The following is a 21288-nucleotide window of genomic DNA, read 5'->3' on the forward strand; positions in this document are numbered from 1 at the left end:
CTGGAAGCATTATGGCCAACTATGGTATAAGTAGTTACGACCACAGCGGAGCTCAAAATTTCTGTTGTTAAGTGAATTTTGTCCCGTTTGACAACCTTTCTTGCCACTGTCATTAAGTGAATCACTGCAGCTGTTAAGGGAGTCACACGTCTGCTCAGTGAATCAGGTTTCCAATTGACTTTGCTTGTCAGGTGGTTGCAAAACCTGGGATCACATGATCGCAGGACACTGAGATCGTCCTAAGTATGAACAAGTATCTGAACGCTGATGCTGCAACAGTGTGGAAAGCGATGGTCACTTTTTTCACTGCCGTTGCAACTTCGAATGGCCACTAAACGAATAGCTGTAAGTTGAAAGACTACTGGTATGGTCCCCTTTTCCCCTTGTCCACTTATAAGTAGCCCCTGACTCCCTCCCTCTTTCCGAGGTCAGGCGGGAATGTTGACCGCCTTCTTTCCAATCTCTTCTTTCCCTTCCTTGTGTGCCAGTTGACCGCACTTCTCAAATTAACATGCAGGGTCTCATTTAACCCGGGTTGCAAATTAGAAACTCATTGGTTCAGGAAGCCACTCCGCAAACAGGTCCCGCAGTTGAACCATCTCGTGAACAACCAACGATGTAAATAGCTGACTTTGGAGCCGCGTGTGAGAATGCCAAGAGAAAAGCGTTCCGGAGAGGCAGTTTCCGCCTTCGTTCCAGCAAAAAAGCCAGGCAGAGCCCCCTCTTTAAGATGGCAGGGGAGATGGCGGGCTTCTCCGAGTGGGGCGGGGGCAAGGGGGCTGGGATCATTTTCCTTCTGCCCCCCCCCCCAGTTCTTGGCAGGCCTCAGGACCTGCTGTGGCACAGCCCAGCCCTCCCTGACGGCACGGCAAGGGAGAACCCTTGGGGTGATGGAAGAGGCTTGCTGGGCTGGCGCCAGAGAGAGTGGAGTGTCCGAGGGCTGCGCCTGGTTCCCCCTGCCTTTCCCTCCCCCCACCCGTCCCTTGCTGGGGAAGGAGCAGCCCCCCCTGAGCATCTCCCCCGGGGCTCTTCCTCCTTCCCTCCGCCCCTCCCTCCCTCCCTATCCCCTTGCCCCTCTCCTCTCCTCTCTCTCCCCCTCCATGAGCTCATGCAAAGGATGGCGGTGGTGGGAGAGACATATGTTTTGATTCAAAGTGGGGCTGGGGCCTTTTCCAAGAACAAAAGCCTTCCCAGCCCTCAGTCCCCGTCTCCCCCATTCAGAGAGAAGAAAAGGCATTCCACACACACACCACACACACACACACACACACACACACACACACACGTGCAGATTTGGGAAGAGGACTCAGTCCAGCGCAGCTTCCTTTCTTCTCCCCCTCCCGCCCAGCCTCCCCCTTGATGATGATAAAAAGGCAGAGGGAGGGGCCCTGGGTCTGGGGTCTCGGGCTCTGTGGCCTTCAGCACTGCCAGCTTCCAACCCAGAGCGGCACCCGGGGTCCGGTCTGTGTGCTCACCTCTGGCTTTTGCTGTTGAGAACTGGGCTCCCACGGAACAGGGGCCACACCTGGTCCGAGATGAGTGGCGGGGGGGGGGGAGGACTCGCTCGCCCAGCTCCCAACGGTCTCTTCCTTCCTCTTGTGTGGAAGAGGCTCCCTTTGTTAAGTCAGATCCCCGAGTTGTGCCAAGCCACGCCGCCGCTTTGAAGGCCGCCCATCACCAGGACAGAGTCTTGGAGAAGCCGGTTAACAGTTTGGAGTTGATCTCATCCGATTTTCTTAAGTGAGGGTTTCCCAACAACTTTAAGCCGTGAGGCTTCAAGGCCAAGAATTCCTCCTCACTTCCAGCAATGGGAGTTGGTGTCTCTACACGCGCAGCCTGCTGGCTGGGGAATTCTGGGAGCTTGACTCCACACAAGGTGAAGGTGCTGCTTGTCTCCACACCGCCTTCCTTCCTTCCTTTCTGAAGAAGAATGGATCAAACTTCTTTTGGAGACCAGACCGCCACGGTTAAGTCAGGGTTACGGAGACAACACTCTTCCAACCAGGTTTGTCTGGGATTTCAGGCCCATCGTTCCTGGAGGACAGCCGTTGCAGGAAGGTGGCTTAGAAGGGTGCCTGGGCTAAAACTACCTTTTATTTAATGGACATTTTACAAGTCGATGTGATCCTTTTCCACAAGCTGGATCCCTCCTGTCCCATTAAACAAAAACCCAGTTTCAAGTCACAAGGCCCGGGCAAACCCACCGAGGGAGAAGGTGGGTGGGGTGGCGGGCAGCCAGATTTTGGGCAGCTGGAGATGCTGAGAGAGGACAAGGGACCCGCCACAGAAGTGGGTGGCTCGGTGCCCTGGGGCATCATGGGGCCCCCTTGCCACTCATCCAGAATCCAAAGGAGCCCCTTCACTGACCCATGGCAGAAGCTCCTTGGGTGGACATGGGTCAGCACTGGGCATCCAAGGAGATTGGTCTGTTTTATTCATTTATTAAACAAATTTATATTCCCACACACACACACAACTCGTGCACAGGTGACGCTGGGCCGCTTAGCTAGAACAGAGACTTTGGGGCACCTGAAACCCTTCAAAAGTTTTATTACAGCCTCTGGTGGGCCACTGACTGGTTTGTACCCCCAAATGACGAGGGAACATGTGCCTGGTGGCTGGAATGAGGGTGGCAGAGAATGGAGAGGTCCAGACGGTGCTAATTACTTTATGAATGCTCTCCATTCACAAAGCAACTGCTGGTTGATAACAGTCTCTGATGTTTCCGTTTTCCGTGCGGCTGAACGATGGGCCTCCCTCTCTCCTAAGACGGATTTAATGGGCATTGCTAGTAAATGATGCTCTCTCTCTCTCTCTCACACACACACACACAAAGAGAAAGAGTCACAGATGATCAGGTGTAGAAGGTCCTGATGCTGAGTGGGATGCAGTCAGGTCCTTGTTGCAGGTGTAGACACGGGACAGAATGAGCCCCTCGGGGGCCCGAATGGCTGCCAACAAAGGGTCCCAACGTCACACAGGGCGACCCCCAACACCTGACTGAGGAGGAGCAGCTGGAGGAGCCCTCGAGGAACCGAAGGGCCGATCTCAGGGCAAAGTTCCCGAGATATCATCATCCAATGGTTTTTCTCCACTGCAGGGTCGGTTTTACTTGACGGCTTCTGGGCCGACCCCATCCCTCCTTCAAAAGGCTCCACGCCTCGGGGCTCAGGCCGGCTCCCTCAGGCAACCCTCCGGGGTGCGAAATAGGGTCCCCCCGCCTGGAGGGCCTGCCGAGCCCGGAGTCCAGAGGCCCCCGCCGGGGCCAGCGCTCTCTTCTTCCCCCGGGGCTCGGGCCGCCAAGCGCCCCCAGCCAGGCCGTCCCCCGGCCCCCTCGCTTCGGAGCCCTCCGTCCCAGGCCGAGCGCGGGCCGAGGCCGGAGCAGCCGAAGGCTTCCCGGGCTTTCTCGGCGAGTGGTGCGAGCCCTGAGCCAAGCGGAGCCCCGCCACGCCCGGGACGCGGGGCTGCAACGGCCGCCGCGCTGCCAGGACGGCGGGGCTCCGGCGGGCTCGGCTGGCCAAGGGGCGGCGGTGCCCGGCCTCGGTGGGCCTCGGCGGGGAGGGGGCTCGGGAGAGGCTCGCAGCCCCCGCCTGCCCTCCCGCCGAAGGCTCCGGTTGCAGGGGGCGCGCACGCCGCCGCCTCCTCCTCCTCCTCCTCTCCGCCTTCCGCAGCGCTGCCCGCGGCCCCGCCAGCCGCCGCCTCGCGCCCGGCGAGCCAAAAGGGGGTGTGTGAGCCGCCCGGGAAACTACATCCCCCATCAGCCTCCGGGCCTCGCCGCCGCCAGTGTCAGCTGCGGGCTGCAGCCAGGGAACTGAAACAAAAGACGGCCTCTCGGCACCCCCCGCCCGCCGCTCCTCCCGCGGCCGGAGCCCTTCCTCGGCCCGGACTCGGACTCGGCCCCGGCTGGCCAGCCAAGGCGGGCGGACTCGGGCGCTGCTCGGTTCTGCCGGCTCTCCCCGCCCCTCCGCGCTTCTGCTGCGCGCTCTCGCTCGCCTCTCTCTCTCTCTCCCGGTCTCCATCTCCACACCCCCTTCGCTGCCAGGCGGGGTCTGGGAGAGCAGCGGGAGCAGAAAGCAGGGAAGGGAAGAAGGAAGAAAAGAAAGGCGAAGGAGGGAGACAGAGGGAGAGAGAGAGAGAGAGAGAGAGAAAGACAGAAAAAGAAAGAAAGAGAAAGACAAAAAAAGAAAGAAAAAGAAAGAAAGAAAGAAAGAAAGAAAGAAAGAAAGAAAGAAAGAGAGAAAGGAAAGCGGGCGGACTCGCGGGAGAGCTTTGTGCGGCTGGATCCACGTTGGGCAGGAAGATCAGGTTTCAGCGCAGGCAGCACCGGGCGAGGAGGAGGAGGAGGAGGAGGAGGCGAGCCGCGCCGCGCCGCCAGAGGCGAAAGGAGCGGGGAGCTGGGGCTCGGCCAGCAGGGGAAGAAGAAGAAGGGAGGTGGGCGGGGGGTCTCCGGCTCTTCCCTCCCGGCCGCCTCGCTCCCCGTCTTTGTGCCTCCCCCTCCTTCCTCGCAGGCTCTTTGTTCCCCTCCTCCTCCTCCTCCTCCTCCCCTCCGCCCAGCCCCCTCCCTCCCCTCCCAGCCCACCAGCAGCAGCGGCGGCGGCAGCAGCAGCCGCCCCAGCGAAAGCAGGAGCAGCCCCATCATCGCCATCCCGCCGCCGCCGCGCCCCCCACCCCCTCTCTCCCCAGCCTTTGTTAGCCATGCCTAGCCTGGTAGTGTCAGGGATAATGGAAAGGAACGGGGGCTTGGGGAGCTGGGCTGCTTCCCGGGGAGCAGCAAGGACAGGGCGCTGCTGGAGGACGACCGGGCGCTGCAGCTGGCCCTCGACCAGCTCTGCCTGCTGGGCTTGGGGAGCCTTCGGCCGCCGTCGCCGCGCCCTCCGCCGCCGCCGCCGCCTCGGCCTTGGGGGCGGCGGGGCGGCGGACGACAGCAGCGGCGGCCAGCCGGCGCAGCCCCGCCGCCGCCGCAGCCCCAGCAGCCCGCGCCCCCGCCGCCCCCGCCCCCCGCCGCCGCCGCCGGCCTCGGCCCAGCAGCCGCAGGGCAGCCCCCGCCGCCCGCCGCCCCCAAAGGCTCCTCGGGGCGGCCATCCCGCCGCCGCCGCCGCCGCCGCCGCTGCCGCCCGGAGCCCCCGAGGCCGGCAAGCTCTGCGTGCTCTACAAGGAAGCCGACCTGCGGCTGAAGAGCAGCTCCAACACCACCGAGTGCGTCCCGGTGCCCAGCTCCGAGCACGTGGCCGAGATCGTGGGCAGGCAAGGTGAGCCGGGCGCCGAGGGGGCGGGAGGGCGTGGGGGGAGGCCGGCCGCGATCCCCATTGTCTCCGCCGCCCGGCTCCGCGCTCGCTGCTGCTGCCGCCGCTGCTCCGCCGCTGCCACTCCCCTCGCCCGCCCGGTCCCGCGTCGCCCTTTGTCCCGCCGCTCAGCCGCGCTCCCGCCTTCCCGCCTTTGTGCTCGGGCCGGCGGGCGGCGGCGGCGGCGGCGGCGGCTGCACTTGTCTTGCGGGCGCTCGCTCTCCCGGCCCCGCCAGCTGAGCGACCGGCCCTTTAGTCCTCCCAGCCCGGCCACTTGCGGCCGCCTCCTGCTCCGTCGCCCGGCGAGGCGCTTCGGGGCTCCCTCGGTTGCTGCTGCCGGGGCGGCGGGCGGTTGGCAGGGCCAGGCTCCCCTCCCGAAGTTTAGCGGCTCCCCGTCCGTCTCAGGGCCCCGCCGGGCAGGTGGCGGCCGGGCGGGCGGGCGGGCGCTGCAGGGGCGGGGGTGGGGCCCTTCCCGGCCAGGGCCGCGGGGCCCTCTGGACGGGCGGGCGGGCGGCGGGGCCAGCGAGGGCCGGGGAGCGAGCCGCGCCTGCCGCTGGAGGAGGAGGAGGCGGAGGGATGCGGGACGGGGCCGCTCTCTTTGTCTGCCTGCCGGGGCTCGGCTGGGGCTCGGGCCCCGCGGGTCGCCAGCGGGAAGGGGCGGCCAGAAAGGCGCCGGTGACTTTGAATTGTGTGCAGAGCCCCCCCGCCCCCTTTGTGGCCGTAGCCCTTCCGCTCGGAGCCGGGAAGGAGCCGCGGGGAGGCCGGGAGAAGCCCGTCTTTTGTTGGGAGCCCTTCGGGGAGCGAAAGGGGGTGTGGTTCTCCTCGGACTCTCGCGCGGCGGCGGCGGCGGCGGCGGCTGACTGCGGGCGGGGGAGGGGGGAGGCGGGAAGGAGGCGAGCGCTGGACCCGGCCGAGGCTTCGGACGCAGCCGGACCGGGCTGGAACTCGGGCAGGGGGATCTCGGAACCTCCGGACTGCCCGCCTCGGCCTCCTTTCGTGCCCGGCGCTGCCAACTTCGCGGGCGGCGCTCCGGTCTGGCGGTCGCCTCCGTCGCCCTGTGGGGCTTCCCTCTTTGTCGGCCGGTGTAGAGCAACCTGAGGCGGGGGAGGCGGGGGCGGGCTTGGGCTGCCCCACCCTCCGGGAAAGAAGGCCCGAGATGGCGGCGGTGGCCAAGAAACAGGATTCCCCCCGCAGCGAGGCTGAGAACCGCCTGGAAATGGGTTGCAGCTCCATATTGATATGCGCCAGGAAGAACCGGGGGGGGGGGGGCTTTGCCGGGGCCGAAGTGAGAAACGGGGGTTCAGGATGGGGGTCTGGCTGGGCTGGGAAAGGAACTTGGGTGAAGTTGGCAAGCTCTGACTTTTGCAGCCCGAAGCCCCAGTTAGAACAATGGAGCCAGCGGTGGTGGGTTTTCGGCTCAAAAGGCTTTGAGGCCCACCAGCTGTGCTCCTGCAGCAGAGAGGACCCTTCCCACCCTTTCCGAGGCCTCCAGCAAACCTGGTTATAAACCCTCCAGGAAAAGGGGGATATAAAAGATATTAAAAATATCTGCCTGTGCCCTGAAAATCACTCGGGGTTCATTCACAGGCTCTGAAAAAGAAAGGGAGGAAAAGGTACAGAGGAGAGTCCATGACATTGTGTGTGTGTGTGCGCGCGTGTGTGTGTGCGCGCCTCCCCCCCTCCCCTCATTCCCCCCCCCCTTGCTGTCCAGGCTGGCCCACCAACCCAAATCCCCCTCTGTCCAAGCCCTCCACTGCCATGGCGCTGGTGCAGGCAAAGCCCCTCCGAAGGTGCATTGCAGCGGAAGCCGCTCTCCTCTTTGTTTAATTAGGCTGGGTCCTTGCGAGGGGCTGGAAAGGGTCCCCACTTGTATTATTTTCAGATTATTTCCAAAAGGAAGCCGCATTTTCAACCCTCTCAGAAATGGAATTGTGTGTGTGTGACTACAAAAGAAGCTGCGGGGGGGACGACGCAAGCTGGGTTACCTGCTGACCCCCACTCCTTCGGGCAAAGGGGCTGTTTGGGATCCACACGGCAGGCAGGCAGGCAGGCAGACAACGGGGCTGGCAGGAAAGAATGGATTCTTGTGGGGGGAGAGAAATTCCTCCCACCATTTGCAACTCATATAAATACGTATTGGCTGCATTCTTAGTGCGACTGCATCCTGGCCGCTTCTTGTTTGCTCCTTTCATTTTCCGTGGAATGGGGGAGGGGGTGCTGGGTTGCATGACCCCCAAACCAGAGGACCCCTGACAAGGCCCAGCACCTCTCTGGAGCGCACGTACTTTCGGGAAGAGGCTGCTTTGAAAGGGGCTCCCGCTGCAACAAAGAGGGTTGTCTGCCCCATTGTTCCTTTCCCCCCCCTCCCAGGGGGGGGGGCTGCTGGTGGGGTTTGGGGGGAAATGCCTTCCCTGGAAGGCAGATAGCCTGGCTTCCGTCTGGGCCCCACTCCATCCACCTTCCTTGAGTTTTGGGGAGTGGCAGAAAATGGTCCTCCTTTGTGGCCTTTGCAAGAACATAAATAAATAAAAGGATATGGTGGGAATCTCAGTGCTGCAAATGTATTGTGTGGTTTAAGCCAGGAGTGAGAAGAAATGGGTGACATTCGGTTCTGCTTTTGCCTTTTTTCAATCCATGGTTGTAACGTTTCCCCCACCCACCCACCCTTTTTGCATTCCTGGTGTTATTCGTGGGGGGTCACTCCTGGGGAACCAAGTCCTATTTCCCAAGTGGACTTTTCTCCAGATTTTGAAGGGATCCAGACAAGGGGGAGGGGCGGGGATGGGACTTAACTTGAGTGCAAGAAAACCTGGGAAGAAGAAATAAAGAAGCCAGCTTTGGGCTTGCTTACAAACAAGCTTTTGTGAAAGCAGTCCCAGTTTAAATCTCATCGCCGCCTCCTTCTTCTCTGGGGCAAGTCCTTTCCTCCATCACCAAGGCAAAGAAGGGAACAAGGTGGGCTCCGAGAAAGGTCAGCTGCCTGGGCAGAAAGAGACCCTTAAAGGTCATCTCCCTGAAGGCTTGTGAGCAGGCATCCTCCCCTGATGTTTCTCCCCCCCCCCCCAGGCTGGAGGAACAAAACGGAGGGCCTCCGACCCCAACAGGAGTTTGGGGGGAAACCCTGTCGTCGTCCTCCTCTCAGGCACCTGGATTTGCAGGCAGAGGTGTGGGAAAGTGGATCCCGTTGATGGGACCAGTTTCCTTGCGCCGATTTGCATTCGGTGTCTCTGAAGAGCCACTTAGGGCAGAGGGGAACAGGCAGAGGCAGGCGGGCTCTTCCACGGGGGGGTCGCTTTGTGTTCGAAGGGCAGCATCTGCCCAGCTCTCCATTTCTCCCATTATTATTATTATTATTTAATTATTAATCTTGCGCCTACTTTGCTCCATCCTAGTGGCTCGCCCGACAGAGCAGGAAATTTGCTCCCCGAAGAAGAAGAAGAAGAAGAAGGGGAAAAAAGAGCCAAAAAAGAATGGCCAATTGAGAAATGCAACGTTTCAACCTGGGCTCGGCTGAGCCAATGGCTGAGTTCAGGATGTGGCGTGGTGAGGAGGATTTTGCGCTGGGTTCCCAGGGGATCCGGGTTCAGATCCTCTCTCAGCCTTGAGAGCCCCCTGGGCAAACCGAGGCCCCGCACTTCCTCTGCTGCTGTGGGCAAAACATGGGAGGTGGGAGGGCTGGATGTGCCCCTTGGGGGGTCACGGAGAGAAAGAGGGGCAGAGACCTGCCAGCCCATTCCATAAATGAAACATGGAGCCCAGGCGCAGCGTAGAACCACCAAACTCTCCGGCCTGAGCACGTCACGTGGCCTTTTGTTAACCTGCATTCAGGGCTGAGCGTGTTGTGTGAACCCAGCTGCATCTGGTCAGTGGCAGCTGGAGGCTCGGTGCCTGACAATGCTCCTGGGAACAGGCCCAGGCTCAGCCTTGGGGGGCTTCCAGATCGGGCTCTGGGTGGAGATCCCCTCCCCTCTTTCTGGGACTTTGCATAATCTTCTCTCGCAACTCTCCCATCTTCCGTCCTTTCGGGAGAAACAAAATGAGTGGAGGAGAAAAGAAGAGGCCCACAATGCCTTTGGGTGGGTGGCTGCAGGAGCCATCTGGCTGGGAGCCCCCTTGGCCAGGTCTCCAGAGGGGCATAACGAGCGTGGCAACCCTCCACCACACGCCCTTCTCCTCGGGCTGGGCCTGTGGGGATGGGTGCAGCAGGGTGGCGTGAATTTCGAAAGGCTGGTTGCGGCTCTCCTTGGATTGTCTGGATCCCCTTGTGTTGAACCCAGAGGAGATCCTGATGAGGACAGGCACGGGGCCCCTCGGATGGCAGGGTCAGGGGGGCCCATTGTGGGGCCTTCACCTGCATACGGGAGGCCCCGTCGGGATCAAGGGAGGGGCTTCCCCATAGACTCTGATTCACCTGACAGGCGAGTGGAACCACAGCTGCCTCCACGGAACCTTCTGCCCAGCAGGCTGGAGTTGAGGGGCCTCACCTGATGGGGAGCATCCTCTGCTGCAGCTGCCCACCTGGCTGGGGTGGGGGTGGGGGTATGATGGAGGTGAAGATGAGGATGGGGATGGAGATGGAGAGGATGGAGGAGAAAGATGGAGAGGATGATGGAGAGGGATGGAGATGGAGACAAATGAGACGGAGACGAGGGTGAGGGAGATGGAGGGGCAGATCCACCCTCTGCCCTGCAGGGCTGCAAGTTAACACCAAAGATGCTTTGTCAGCCCCACTTAATAGTCCCAGGCCTAAAGGTGACCATGCTGTCAATATGGAGACCGTTTTCTCCTGTAATAATCACATTAAATGGGAGCCACCAGAGGAGGCTGAGGATGGTCTCCCCGTCACAGACACAGGGCTGGCAGGCCAATCCCGAAAGAACTGGGAGGCTGCTTCATCCCAGGTGGATTTTGGATCCCCTCACAGGCCTGCCAAGGAGGCCGGATTTTGCCCCTGGGTCTCAGCCACTTTTACCTCTTACTGCCCAGAGACACGTACTGCTCCTGAGCAGCTGCAGAGTGCAATTCCCGCACGACTGAGTGGCTGCGGAGGCTTTCCCAGGACAGGGAGTCCTGATGGCGACCCGACAGGCGGATGCCCTGGGCTGGAGCTCTTTTCCAGAAGTTGAGGGGCTGGACTCGAACCAACATACACGCGCACACGCACACCCAGCATTTGTAATTCCTGAGTGAGTGGATGAGGCCATCCCAACGATGACAAAATGGAAGTGGTGAGTCAGATGTTCAAGTAATCATCGCAGACAGAAGCCGCGTTTCCCCAAACTCGGGCGATGATGACTTTATTCATGAGATCAGAATCTTTCTCGACGGTGGCAACTTCCAGAGATGCAGTGACTTCACCTCCCAGGACCCCCTGCGCCTCCCTGGCCTCTCCTCCAAGCCCACCTGCCTTGGGGGCAGCCTTCCCTTCCCCCCTTTGAGTTTCCCCCAATGCAGCCTGAACCAGCGATACGCAGATGGTCCTCGACATACAACTTTTGTTTAGTGACCCAAGTTCAAAGTTACAACGGCCCTGCAAAAAGTGACTCGGGACCAGTTTTCACACTTACGACCATTGCAGGCTCCTCATGGTCAAATTTAGACGCTTAGCAATTGACTCATAGTTATGACGGTTACAGTGTCTGGGGGGGGCGGTCACATGATCCCCTCTCGCGAAGCAAAGCCCATGGGGAAAGCAGGTTCACTTAACCACCACCGTGTTTCACTCAACAACAGTGACAAGAAAGCTCGACAAATGGGCCAAAATTCAGTGAACAAATGTCTCACTCAGCAACAGAAATCTTGGGCTGGCTCCTCTAGGACCGAATGGACCCCTGTGTCAGGATTCCGGCAGTAGCACGGGACTAACCCCCTTCCAAGTTAAAATGATGGTTACATTTATAATATTTATTCCACTTCATTTCCATTTCTAAAACAAAATTTAAATATAGTATGAACTATCGCAACATTAACTCAACTCTTATAAAACAACCCGAAAAGAATTCCCCTGTCATAACGGATCCGGCTTGTTTGCAACAGGCTGGTAAAGAGCCCTAAAGTTGTAGTGTCCAAAGCAGGCGTTATTCAACCGGTTCAGCCTCCTCCTTGAGGGCCATAAAGGAGTTGGGCCGCCTTTGGGGACACTTCGGTTTCCTCCCCTCCACGCCCTCCTGCCCTCCTCGGTGCCCCTCGGGCACTTCAGGCTGCCACACCTCTCAACGGAGCCTTTCCTGGCCTTCCTTCCACCCACCTTGTTGCCCCCCCCGCTGCATTCAAGAGTCTTCTGCAGGGCCAGCTGCTCCTCCTCCTCCTGCCTTCAAGCCAGCCTGGACTTCAACCTGTGGCCCCCTTTCTGACCTGGGGCCCAACTCCCACGCCTCCCTCGGCCAGGAACGGCTGCCTTCCCACGAGCCTCTCCGTTCAAAGAAGGACTGGCAGAGGATGGCAGCTCTGCCCTTCCCCCCTCCCGCCCCCGGCCAACCTTGCTTGGGCCGTCCTGTGAACCGGGCCCTGCAGCTGGGTCCCGAGGGGCTCCCCCCTCTCCTTCCCGTCTCTTGCCGGGCTGCCCTTCCTGCAAGGGAGACGTGGGTCCAGCTTCAACCACAGCAGAAGCGGCCCTGACAAGGCTGAACCAGCGACCTGGCCGAGCGGAGCTGTCCAAGGGGCTGGCTCAGGCCCGAGACGGGGGTGCAGGATGGGAGGTGGAGGTGGCCTTGTCTGCGGAGCAGCCCAGCAGGAAAGTGCCTGCTTCCCCGGCCACGGGAGGAGGCCAAGGACCAGGCCTGCCTCTTCTTGCCTTGGTAGCCACCATCAGGCCAGTGTTCCCCATGGACGCAGGGCTGGCTATGATTTCCTCGAGCTGTGGAAGAACTAAGGAGGAATTTCGGGACAGGGAGAACAATTCACCAGTGGAATGGCTTCCCTCCAGAAGTTATGCCTCCTCCATCCCTGGAGGATTTCAAGGAGGGATCAGGCGGCCATTTTTGTCCAGAATGGTATAGCGTGTCCTGCTAGAGTAAGGGGTTGGACTAGAAGACCTCCAGTGCCCCTTCGGTTATTCTGCATTCTGTAGACAGAAGAGCTCTTTAAATGGGAAGAGAAGTTCAGGATTGGGACCCAGAGCAGGAAGGCTTGAGGGGGGGACGGGGACGGAAGGCAGATGCTCCGTGGGGAGGAAGTGGGGAGGGAGGGGCTGGTTGAGGCCTGCAATGCTGCTGAGTGGGGCTATTGGTGACAACCTGGGGTGGGGGGGGGCACAGGGGGGGACTGAGTATCACTCCTGCAGAGGCCTGCAGCCCCGCCCCCTTCCTGCAGTCTCCGGATCACATCGCTGAAAGTTGGCAGCTGAACTGCCCAGCTTGGCGGGGGGAGCTTTGTGCTCCTGCATGCAGCAAATGAGCCAAACCAGGTATGCGAGGAGGCGGTAGGTTCTCTGCCCCCCTTCCCCCCCCTGCCCCCCCCCCACGCCAACATGGCCCTGTGACCCGGAGGTCAGTGCAACGGCCAGCTGAGATTTGGGGCGAAGAACAATGGAGCTGCAGGGGGTTTCTTGGCTCCTGGGACCCCTGGAATGAAAGACTTTGGGAGCAGCTGCTGGGCTGAGCCCATAGCCTCTCAAAGGCCCCCATTTTTTATCATGCAAATGTTTTGCAACTCTGCCACCCCTGAGATGGTTGGCTTCCTTCAGAGGTGAAGGGCACAATTAGACCCGGATAGGCCCCCCGAATTGCGCTTCTCTATCTCGGAGAGCCACATTCTGCAGTCTGGCAGAGGAAGGCAACGGGAAGAAGGCTGGCTGGTTCTGTTGGGCCAGTCTTAGCGGTCCATTTCTGCTGGAGGCCCGTTGGCCACTCCTGGTCTCTGGCCACACTTCTGGCTCTTGCAAACTCGCCTGGGTTGAAGTGTAACCACCGGGGCCGGAAATGTGGCTGGGGAAGATGCCGAAATGTAAAGAGCCCAATTCGGTCGCCGAAGCTCCAGGATAGAAGCCTTCAAGCACACAAAATTTGGGCCACTGGTCTGCTGGTCCCTTACCTGTCTCAGGACCTCTTCCGCTGCTTCTGCCCTCTTGCGTGAACCTCCTTCCCTGTCACCCATCCCACCCGCTGCCTCCTGCGAGCATCCCCAAAAGATCTCTCAAAGCACCCACAATTCTTGCAGAGACCCTGCCAGCCTGCCCTGCTGGGGGGATGGTGCCAATTTTAGGTGGCAAAGTTAGCAGGGCGGGGGCACACTTCCGATGGCTGGCTGGCCCTTTTCAGGACATGGGTTTTTTTTGGGGGGAAATCTTCGCTTGTTTTTTTTTAAAAAGGTTGAATTTAACCTTGCCATAATCATTCCCCAGCACAAAGACGCTCTTTTCTGCATAGATATCAGAAAAGAATATTGATGATTAATCCAGTCTGCACTATGAACCAGATTTAAGACTTCAGATTCTTGGCTACAACCGACCGAATAGTGAAAATTTGGTTCCTCGTGAGTAACGGTCCTGGAAAAGGGAGGCCAGAGAGCATCCCTCAGGACCTTCCTGGGGCGACCTCTGTTCCAGGTCTGTCGCACGGTGAGGCACAAAAGTTCTTAGTGCAAAATTATTATCATTATTGTGATTGTAGTCTTGACACAACGCACCAACTAGCTCGGGGTTTCTCAACCTTGGTCATTATTCAGAGAGACCCAAGATATATGGAGTCCAACCCCCAGCACGCCAGCGGCTAGGGAAATATGGGAATTGGAGCCCACACATGTTAAAGTTGCAGAGGTTGAGAAACCCTGAGCCAGATCACAATTAGTTTGTTGGTGAACTGACAGTCTTAGCTTGTTTGGCCCTGAGACCTTCACCTCCCCTTCCCACTTCAGTCTCTTGCCTAACCCGTCTAGTCTTAGGGAGTCCTTTGTGCCTGGTTGTTTTCTTTTAGACGTTTTGTTTCCAAACTAGGCAACCTCATCAGTGCTACTGATGCATTGATGTTGCCCAGCTGGGTCCTGAAACATCTGCAAGCAAACCACCCACCTTGGAGAGCGCACAAAAGACCCCACAGACTTCCTCCTCCTCTCTATAAAACCCCTCTCCCTTCTAGCACTGATGACGTTACATAGTTGGGTCATGAAACGTCTGCAAGCAAATAACCAACCTTGGAGAGCATGCCCCCCCCTTGTCTTTCTCTAGACTGGGGGTGTGGGGGGGACTTTTTCTGGCTAGGAAGACCTTTCCTCTTTGTTCTGTCTCACTGAGCTGCCTATCTGGTTATAAACGTTGGCTTGCGATCTTCTTTCGGACAGAGGCACTTTTACAAGGAGGTTTAGGGATATCTTTGTGCATTTTCTACAAGTCCTGGATTACAAGTGGGGTGTTCCTGTATAAACATGTCTATTTTCACACTCAGGATCACCCACTGCTTTACGCAGCTCCACCACTTTCTGTACTCCCACAATCACAGCCTCCTCTTAAAAGAGCAAGAAAACGGAGCGGAGGAAGGCTTCCTCGCCAGCTGGTAAAAGAGTTGTAGCTGCCTGCTTGGTGCCGTTGGTGTGTTTGTCAGTGTCTGGTGTAGCCGCACCCGGGAGAACTTTAATTCTGAGGTTCTGTGTGTTCCGAAGAGTAGTAAATGTGGATCATGGTACCCGGAACCAGAGGAAATTAGGGTCCCTGGTGCTGGGCAGACACCCTACACAAGGGGCATTTGTGAAGTGGGGGGAGCTCCTGAGGTTGTCTCCTCTTCCCGCAGGGGATGATTTGCAGAAGAGCTTGTCTTTTTTTTGGGGGGGGGGGGAGGATTGGGGCCTCTGTGTGCAAGATCCCCCCAGTCTCCTCTTTGGTTAGTTGAGGTGAAACCCACCCTCCTGGCACCCCGTCTTTTTACGCCTTCAGCCAAAGGAAATTTGGACAATTCCTGGGGGGGGGGTGTCAAGGATTTGCAGAGACGACCTTTCAGGGGCTACTCCATTTGTTGTGGTACGTGCTGAGGAGGGGTCTTGACTTACGGCCTTGACTTGCTTAACAACCGTTCGACGTTATGATGGATCCCCCCCTCCCAAAGGTCTTGATGGCCTTACTTTTCACCAGGTTCCAATGTTCCGAGCCCCCCACCACACACACACAGACACACTCAACTGCCTTTTGGAGTCTTGGTAACCAGCCTGCATTTGGATCTTTGCAGCACCCCAGGGCCTCTGTGACGTTTTTTTTTTTGTCAAAAATTGCCCTTCTGGTTTTCAGCAAAAAAAAACATCCCAGAGCGAACAATGGCTGACTTTTAACGATCGGCACAGAAACGGTTGTGAAATTGGACGGGTTCCATGCATGACGGTCGCAGATTATGCCGTCATGGGCTCCGCGGGTCCCTCCTGCCCAAGCAGCGTAAGACACACACACACACACAGACACACCCAGGGGCTCCCCTGCCCTGCTTGATAGAGGAGGTGCCCGAATTGGTGCCCTCCCGGGCAGCCCCACCCCCCACCCCACCCCCCCACGGAACAGCTTGGGAGTCAACCCGGCACCAGCAGGCTGGTGGTGGGGTTGGGCCCTGGGTGTTTGGCTAGCTGGGCGAGACGGGCTAACCTCCATTTGGTAAATTTGCTCCCCCTGAAAACCAGGAGTAGCTCCTCCCCGGGGGGTCTTGAGCCGGGATGAACCAGGGACCCCTCAAGGCAGAGGCGGCCGCTAGGGAAGCGCAGCTGCTCACAGCCCCCCCCCTCCCCACCCAGCCGGCCTCTCCAAACTTTCTCCCGTCCCCCTGAGCTGCAGGAGGGGGGGAGGGGGCAGGTACCCTGGAGAGTCTGTCAGGGCAGATGCCTCCCACCAACCTTCTTGGGCCCAACCCATCTGCCTGCTGCTCCTTCCCCTCTCTCCTCTTTGGGGCCTGCCTCAGGGCACCCTGGCACACACACACACAACCTACCCAGCCCGGCTCCTGTTCCCGCTGGCTCTCCCCTCTGCGCCCCCCCCACCACTACCATGAGGTTGGTGCAAATGACATTTGTTCTTGGTTAAGCTTCTGGCGTGATTTAGATTCCCTCCATCTGCTGCCTGCCTGGCTCCCCCTTCCTTTGTCTCCGCGTCTGCATGACCCCTTTGTTGCCAACCGCTCCATCTTTGCGCGGCTCCTGCCAGCACCGACCCTCTTCTCCCAGACCGAGGGAGGGGGGGGGGGGAAACCTTTGGGGGACCAGCAAGCTAGGAAAGGCAGCCTCCCCGGAGGGATTTTGTCTCGAAAATGTTGTCCCCCAGATTCTAGCAAAGTGCGAAAGCCAGTTGAACAAGGAGGGCTGGACCAATCCTGGGGAAAGAGGATGCGCGAAGCTCCTCTCTTTGACCTCTTCAAGCAGCCACCTTCTGTCCCAGGTCTTGAGGTCCGTTTTGGGATGTGAAGCAGCTAGAGATGCTCACCTGCATGGAGACGGCCCAAGGCAGGGTCCAAAGCAGCGGGGCCAGACCAGAGTGGGTGCAAAGGAGGGGTTGGCGGGATCCACTCAGGCCTGTTGCAAATACACAGCCAATGAGGAAGGACGGTCTCTGGAGGACGGGGATCTCTGTGCCACACACACACACACACACACACACACCAATGATGCCCTTCTGGCTACCCCTGAGTTGGGATTCCAGCCCAGAAGTGCCATGCTAGGGGGTGCAAGGGATGAGTGCGGAATGTTTGGGGGTCTTCCAGGGCTGGGGGGGGTCACCGAAGTGGGCAGGTGTGTGTGTTGATGAGTGGAGTGAGAAGGCAGGAATTCCATCGTGGTTGGGCCCAGCAAGGAAGACAGGATGAGAAGCTGAGGACGGGCTATTCAGGGGGACGATGGGTCTGGTAGTTTCCTTCCGGTCCTCAGCCCACATCCTTGGAGGCCAGGCTGTCAGATCCTCAGTGGCCCTCGATTCCGGCTGTTGCCTTAGGATGCCAAAATGGAATGTGCCTCCTAACTGGCTACTTACTGTGAATGAGGCAGCCAACCTGGTGGGCATAAGTGAGACCTTGTGGCAGGGTGGCCAGGGAAGAGTGTGCCCAGTCTCTGCCCAGGATCTTTCCTTGTTAATTACACACACACACCATCAGAACTGGTGGACAATGTGGGTCGGGTCCTTCTTGGCTTCTGTTCACGGATAAGAAGACCTTTGCACAAAGCTGCCTTTTCCAACAGTCACTCCTGTCCTAAGGCCTGGGCTACGGCGACATGCTTTACGTGTGGCTTCCCTTGAAGGCTGCTGGGAAGCTACAACTGGTCCCAGATAATTCTGCTCTGCCCGTTGCGTTGCCATCCAAAGCCTGCGGGAGCAATTCAAGCTACTACACCTACACCGCCTTCCTGCAGGAGGCCTACTTACTTACCACTGGTCCTCCCTGGTTGCTCCTCAGCCTGGGCACAATTGGCACAGTCCCGGCGCCTTCCTTTGGGCCATGGTTTCTCCGCCCAAGCAACTTCAAGATGGGTGGACTTCATGCTGGCTGGGGAATTCTGGGAGCTGAAGTCCAGCTGCCTTAAAATTGCTGCGGTTGAGGGAACCCTGCCTTGGGCAACGTGCCCTGATGGGATGGAGGAAGTGTGTCTCCTTTATGCCAGCATCTGCTCTCTGAAATCCTTTCCCCCACCAGGTACCCCTGGCTCCTGCCCTGGCCCCTTCCAGACATTTGGATTTTTAACTGTGTCTTGTGCTTGTTTCTTTTTACTGTATATCACTCAGAGTCAGAGTTGCAAAGCGAGACTTTGTTGTAAATGGAATGGAAAAGAATGGAAGAGGAAAACAGGAGAATAGAAATTGAATATAATAGAGCCATACGTACAACTTCAATAAAGAAGAATAGAATAGAATAGAACAGATATTGGAATGAAGGATGGGATAGGATATGGAAGAGGGAACATGGAACAGAGTAGAAAAGAATAGAAAAGAATATAGAACAAGATAGAATAGGAGGTAGTCCTCAATTTGTGACTGCCCACTTAGCAATTTTTCATATTTACAACCATTTCCAGCATCCCATGGTCAGATGACAGGGATTCAAGATGTTTTTGCAGAAAACTGGCATTTACGTCTGGTTTCTAGCAAGTTTGAGAAACGGGGGTCCTAGGTGAATAGTATCCAGGCTGAGCTGGAATGCACCCAGTGTGTGTGTGTCTGTGTCTGTGTGTGTCTGTGATTGCCAAACTGCTCTTCATATTAGAGAGGAGGCGGAGGAGTTGCTGCCTTCCCATTTTAGCCCCCTTCTGTGCATTTTCCCTCGGTGGCCCAAGTGTGTCGTAAGGCGCCTGCGTCCTCTGCCTCCTTCCGTCTGGGTCCAGCTACTAAGTTTTCTTTCTCCCTTGTTTCTTCTCTCCTTCCAAAGGTTGCAAAATCAAAGCTCTGAGAGCCAAGACCAACACCTACATCAAGACCCCAGTGCGTGGCGAGGAACCTGTCTTCATGGTGACCGGGCGACGGGAGGACGTCGCCATGGCCAGGAGGGAAATCATTTCGGCCGCTGAGCATTTCTCCATGATCCGTGCTTCCCGCAACAAGGCCGGCCCCGCCTTTGGCAGCGCTCCCACCTTGCCTGGGCAAGTCACCATCCGGGTCCGGGTCCCCTACCGTGTGGTGGGCCTAGTGGTGGGCCCCAAGGGAGCCACCATCAAGCGGATCCAGCAGCAGACCAACACCTACATCATCACGCCCAGCCGCGACCGAGACCCCGTCTTTGAGATCACCGGGGCCCCCGGCAACGTGGAGCGAGCCCGAGAGGAGATTGAAACCCACATCGCTGTCCGGACAGGCAAAATCCTAGAATACAACAACGAGAACGACTTCCTGTCCAGCAGCCCCGACTCAGGCATGGAAAACCGCTACTCAGAGGCCTGGCGCGTCCACACTCCGGCCCCGGGTTGCAAGCCCCTCTCCACCTTCCGCCAGAACAGCCTCGGGTGCATCGGCGACTGCTCCTTGGACCCTGCTTACGAGACACCCCGGCTGAACGACCAAAACGACTTCAATTACAGTTACCTCTTCCCTAACTATGGGGTCAACAAGCAAGATCTGTATTACGGGGTCCCCGAGTCAGGAGCCCCGCTGTGGGCTGGCCAGGAAAACACCAATCCAGTTTCCGTGCTCTTCTCCAAACAGCGCTCGGGCAATGCCAGCGCCCTCCACCCCAATTCGCACCGATCCCCCTCTTCGTCCATCCAAGAGCCTCCCCTTTCCGGGCTTCCGAGACGGTCTCAGGGGGAGCCCCTGCAAGGGTTCTCCAAGTTGGGCGCTTCCGCTACCAGCCGGACATCCCTCTCGAGCAGCCGGGAGTGCATGGTGTGCTTCGAAAGCGAGGTCACGGCGGCCCTGGTGCCCTGCGGCCACAACCTCTTCTGCATGGAGTGTGCCGTGCGGATCTGCGAGCGGACCGACCCCGAGTGTCCGGTCTGCCACGCGGCAGCGACTCAAGCCATTAGGATATTTTCTTAAAAGCAGCAGCAGCCGCGGAAACCCTGGCAAACAGGAAGAAGAGCGAGCGAGAGACAAGACGGATGGATGGAAGGACACCTGAAGCAGGAACAAACACAGGAGAGAAACGGACATTCATTTAAGGAGGAAAGAAACTATCTTAGGAGCAATGTATGTTATTTTTAAAGAAAATAATGATCGTGATGAAGATGATGGATGCGATTTAACTGGAGAACCTATAAATATTTGGGCAGGAGATTTGATAGCAGTGGTTGGCGGTGCTGATTTTCGGCGGTGAATTCTTTTTCGAGACGGTCTGGGGTGGGGGGTGGCTGGCCTTCCAGTGGATCAGGGGCACCTCCTGGTGATCGAGGAACTTCTCCTTGGGGGCTTCTGCTCCTTTTCTCCCCAACACCCCAGCTCTGGTCGCGGCCACAACATGGCCGGAAGGTCTTGGCCGGCCTGGCAAGACAACAGCTTTGGAAGGAACTCAATCAGAAGGACAGGAGAAACGAATGGACGAGAGAGAGAGAGAGAGAAGCCCCTGGGAAGGTGATCAAACAAGGGCACAACTGCATTACCTCAACATTTAAAAAGAAAAAGAAAAAAAAAGAAGCAGCTAAAGACCTTTATATTCTGTTTCCTGTATTTTTTTCTAAGAAAAGGAGTTTAATGAAAATAAATAATATTTGGGCCAGGGAAAATGAGCAAAGGGGTCGGAAGATTCCCTGGGTGGATCCTCCTGGCTACTTTAACCTTTTCGTTTGGAGTCTTCTGAGCCACCGTAAAGGGTTTTGAACACTGAGCTTTCTTTTTCTATTCCAGCAGGGATTCATCTAATAAGAATCAGGAGTCACTAACAGGGTATTTCCAAAAAAAAAAGAAAGAACAAAAGTCCCGCGTGCAAATCAAGCCCTCCAAACTTCAGGTGGGGGTTGACCTCCATAAGCGTGCATTTCGTGATGCAAATCTCAAAGACACATCCATGCAGAAGAGAAGTATTTTTTTTCCCTTTTTTTTCCTCACTTGATTTTAACAACAGTTTCACATTAAAACCGAAGAAAATGGACACGCAATACTGGCAACAAAGACCCATTTTAATCCACAACCCAACACAATGCAAAAAAAAAAAAAGCAACCACCACACACACTAGTAACTATTCAAATTAACCTGTTCATATATAATTTTGTTATCTCACTGGACCAAAACTTTTGTTACTCAAAATCAAGTAAAAAGATTTAAAAAAAAGAAAAGAAAGAAAAGAAAAGAAAGAGTATTTCCTTATGGACCAAAACCTCTTTTCACTGTCCTCATCTGGATCTTCCTGAGGTTATCTAGTTTTATATATTCTATTTTTTTCAGAATGAAGCAGACACATGCTCAAAAAAGATAAGGGAAAAAAAGAGGAAAAAAAAACCTAATATTGAATTGCCTTGCAGATCATCCTTAATCATTTCAAGACATTTGACTGCTGCTTTCGCCACCTCAGATCCTTGGTCCAACTTCTGGGATGGAGGCAGCTGCTGCACTGATCTCCCTGTGGATTCACATCCAGCCACGTCACTTGGCTAGATTTATTCTGCTGGCTACCTGGATGCCACACTGCA

General features: G+C 57.4%; 1 protein-coding gene across 1 annotated transcript; it reads left to right on the top strand.

Moving 5' to 3' along the window:
- Positions 1 to 4245: 4245 nt before the first annotated feature.
- On the top strand, positions 4246 to 21074 carry MEX3A (mex-3 RNA binding family member A). Its single transcript, XM_087943258.1, is given in 7 exon segments — positions 4246 to 4738; positions 4741 to 4833; positions 4836 to 4894; positions 4897 to 4947; positions 4950 to 5067; positions 5070 to 5249; positions 18599 to 21074. Coding segments are annotated over 7 exon segments (1647 nt in total). The 5' UTR covers positions 4246 to 4695; the 3' UTR covers positions 19702 to 21074.
- The last annotated feature ends 214 nt before the right edge of the window (positions 21075 to 21288 follow it).

This window comes from Notechis scutatus, chromosome 14 (genome assembly GCF_049901735.1).
Source record: "Notechis scutatus isolate UNSWTSFEM ecotype Mainland chromosome 14, rNotScu1.2, whole genome shotgun sequence".
Lineage (NCBI taxonomy): Eukaryota > Metazoa > Chordata > Lepidosauria > Squamata > Elapidae > Notechis > Notechis scutatus.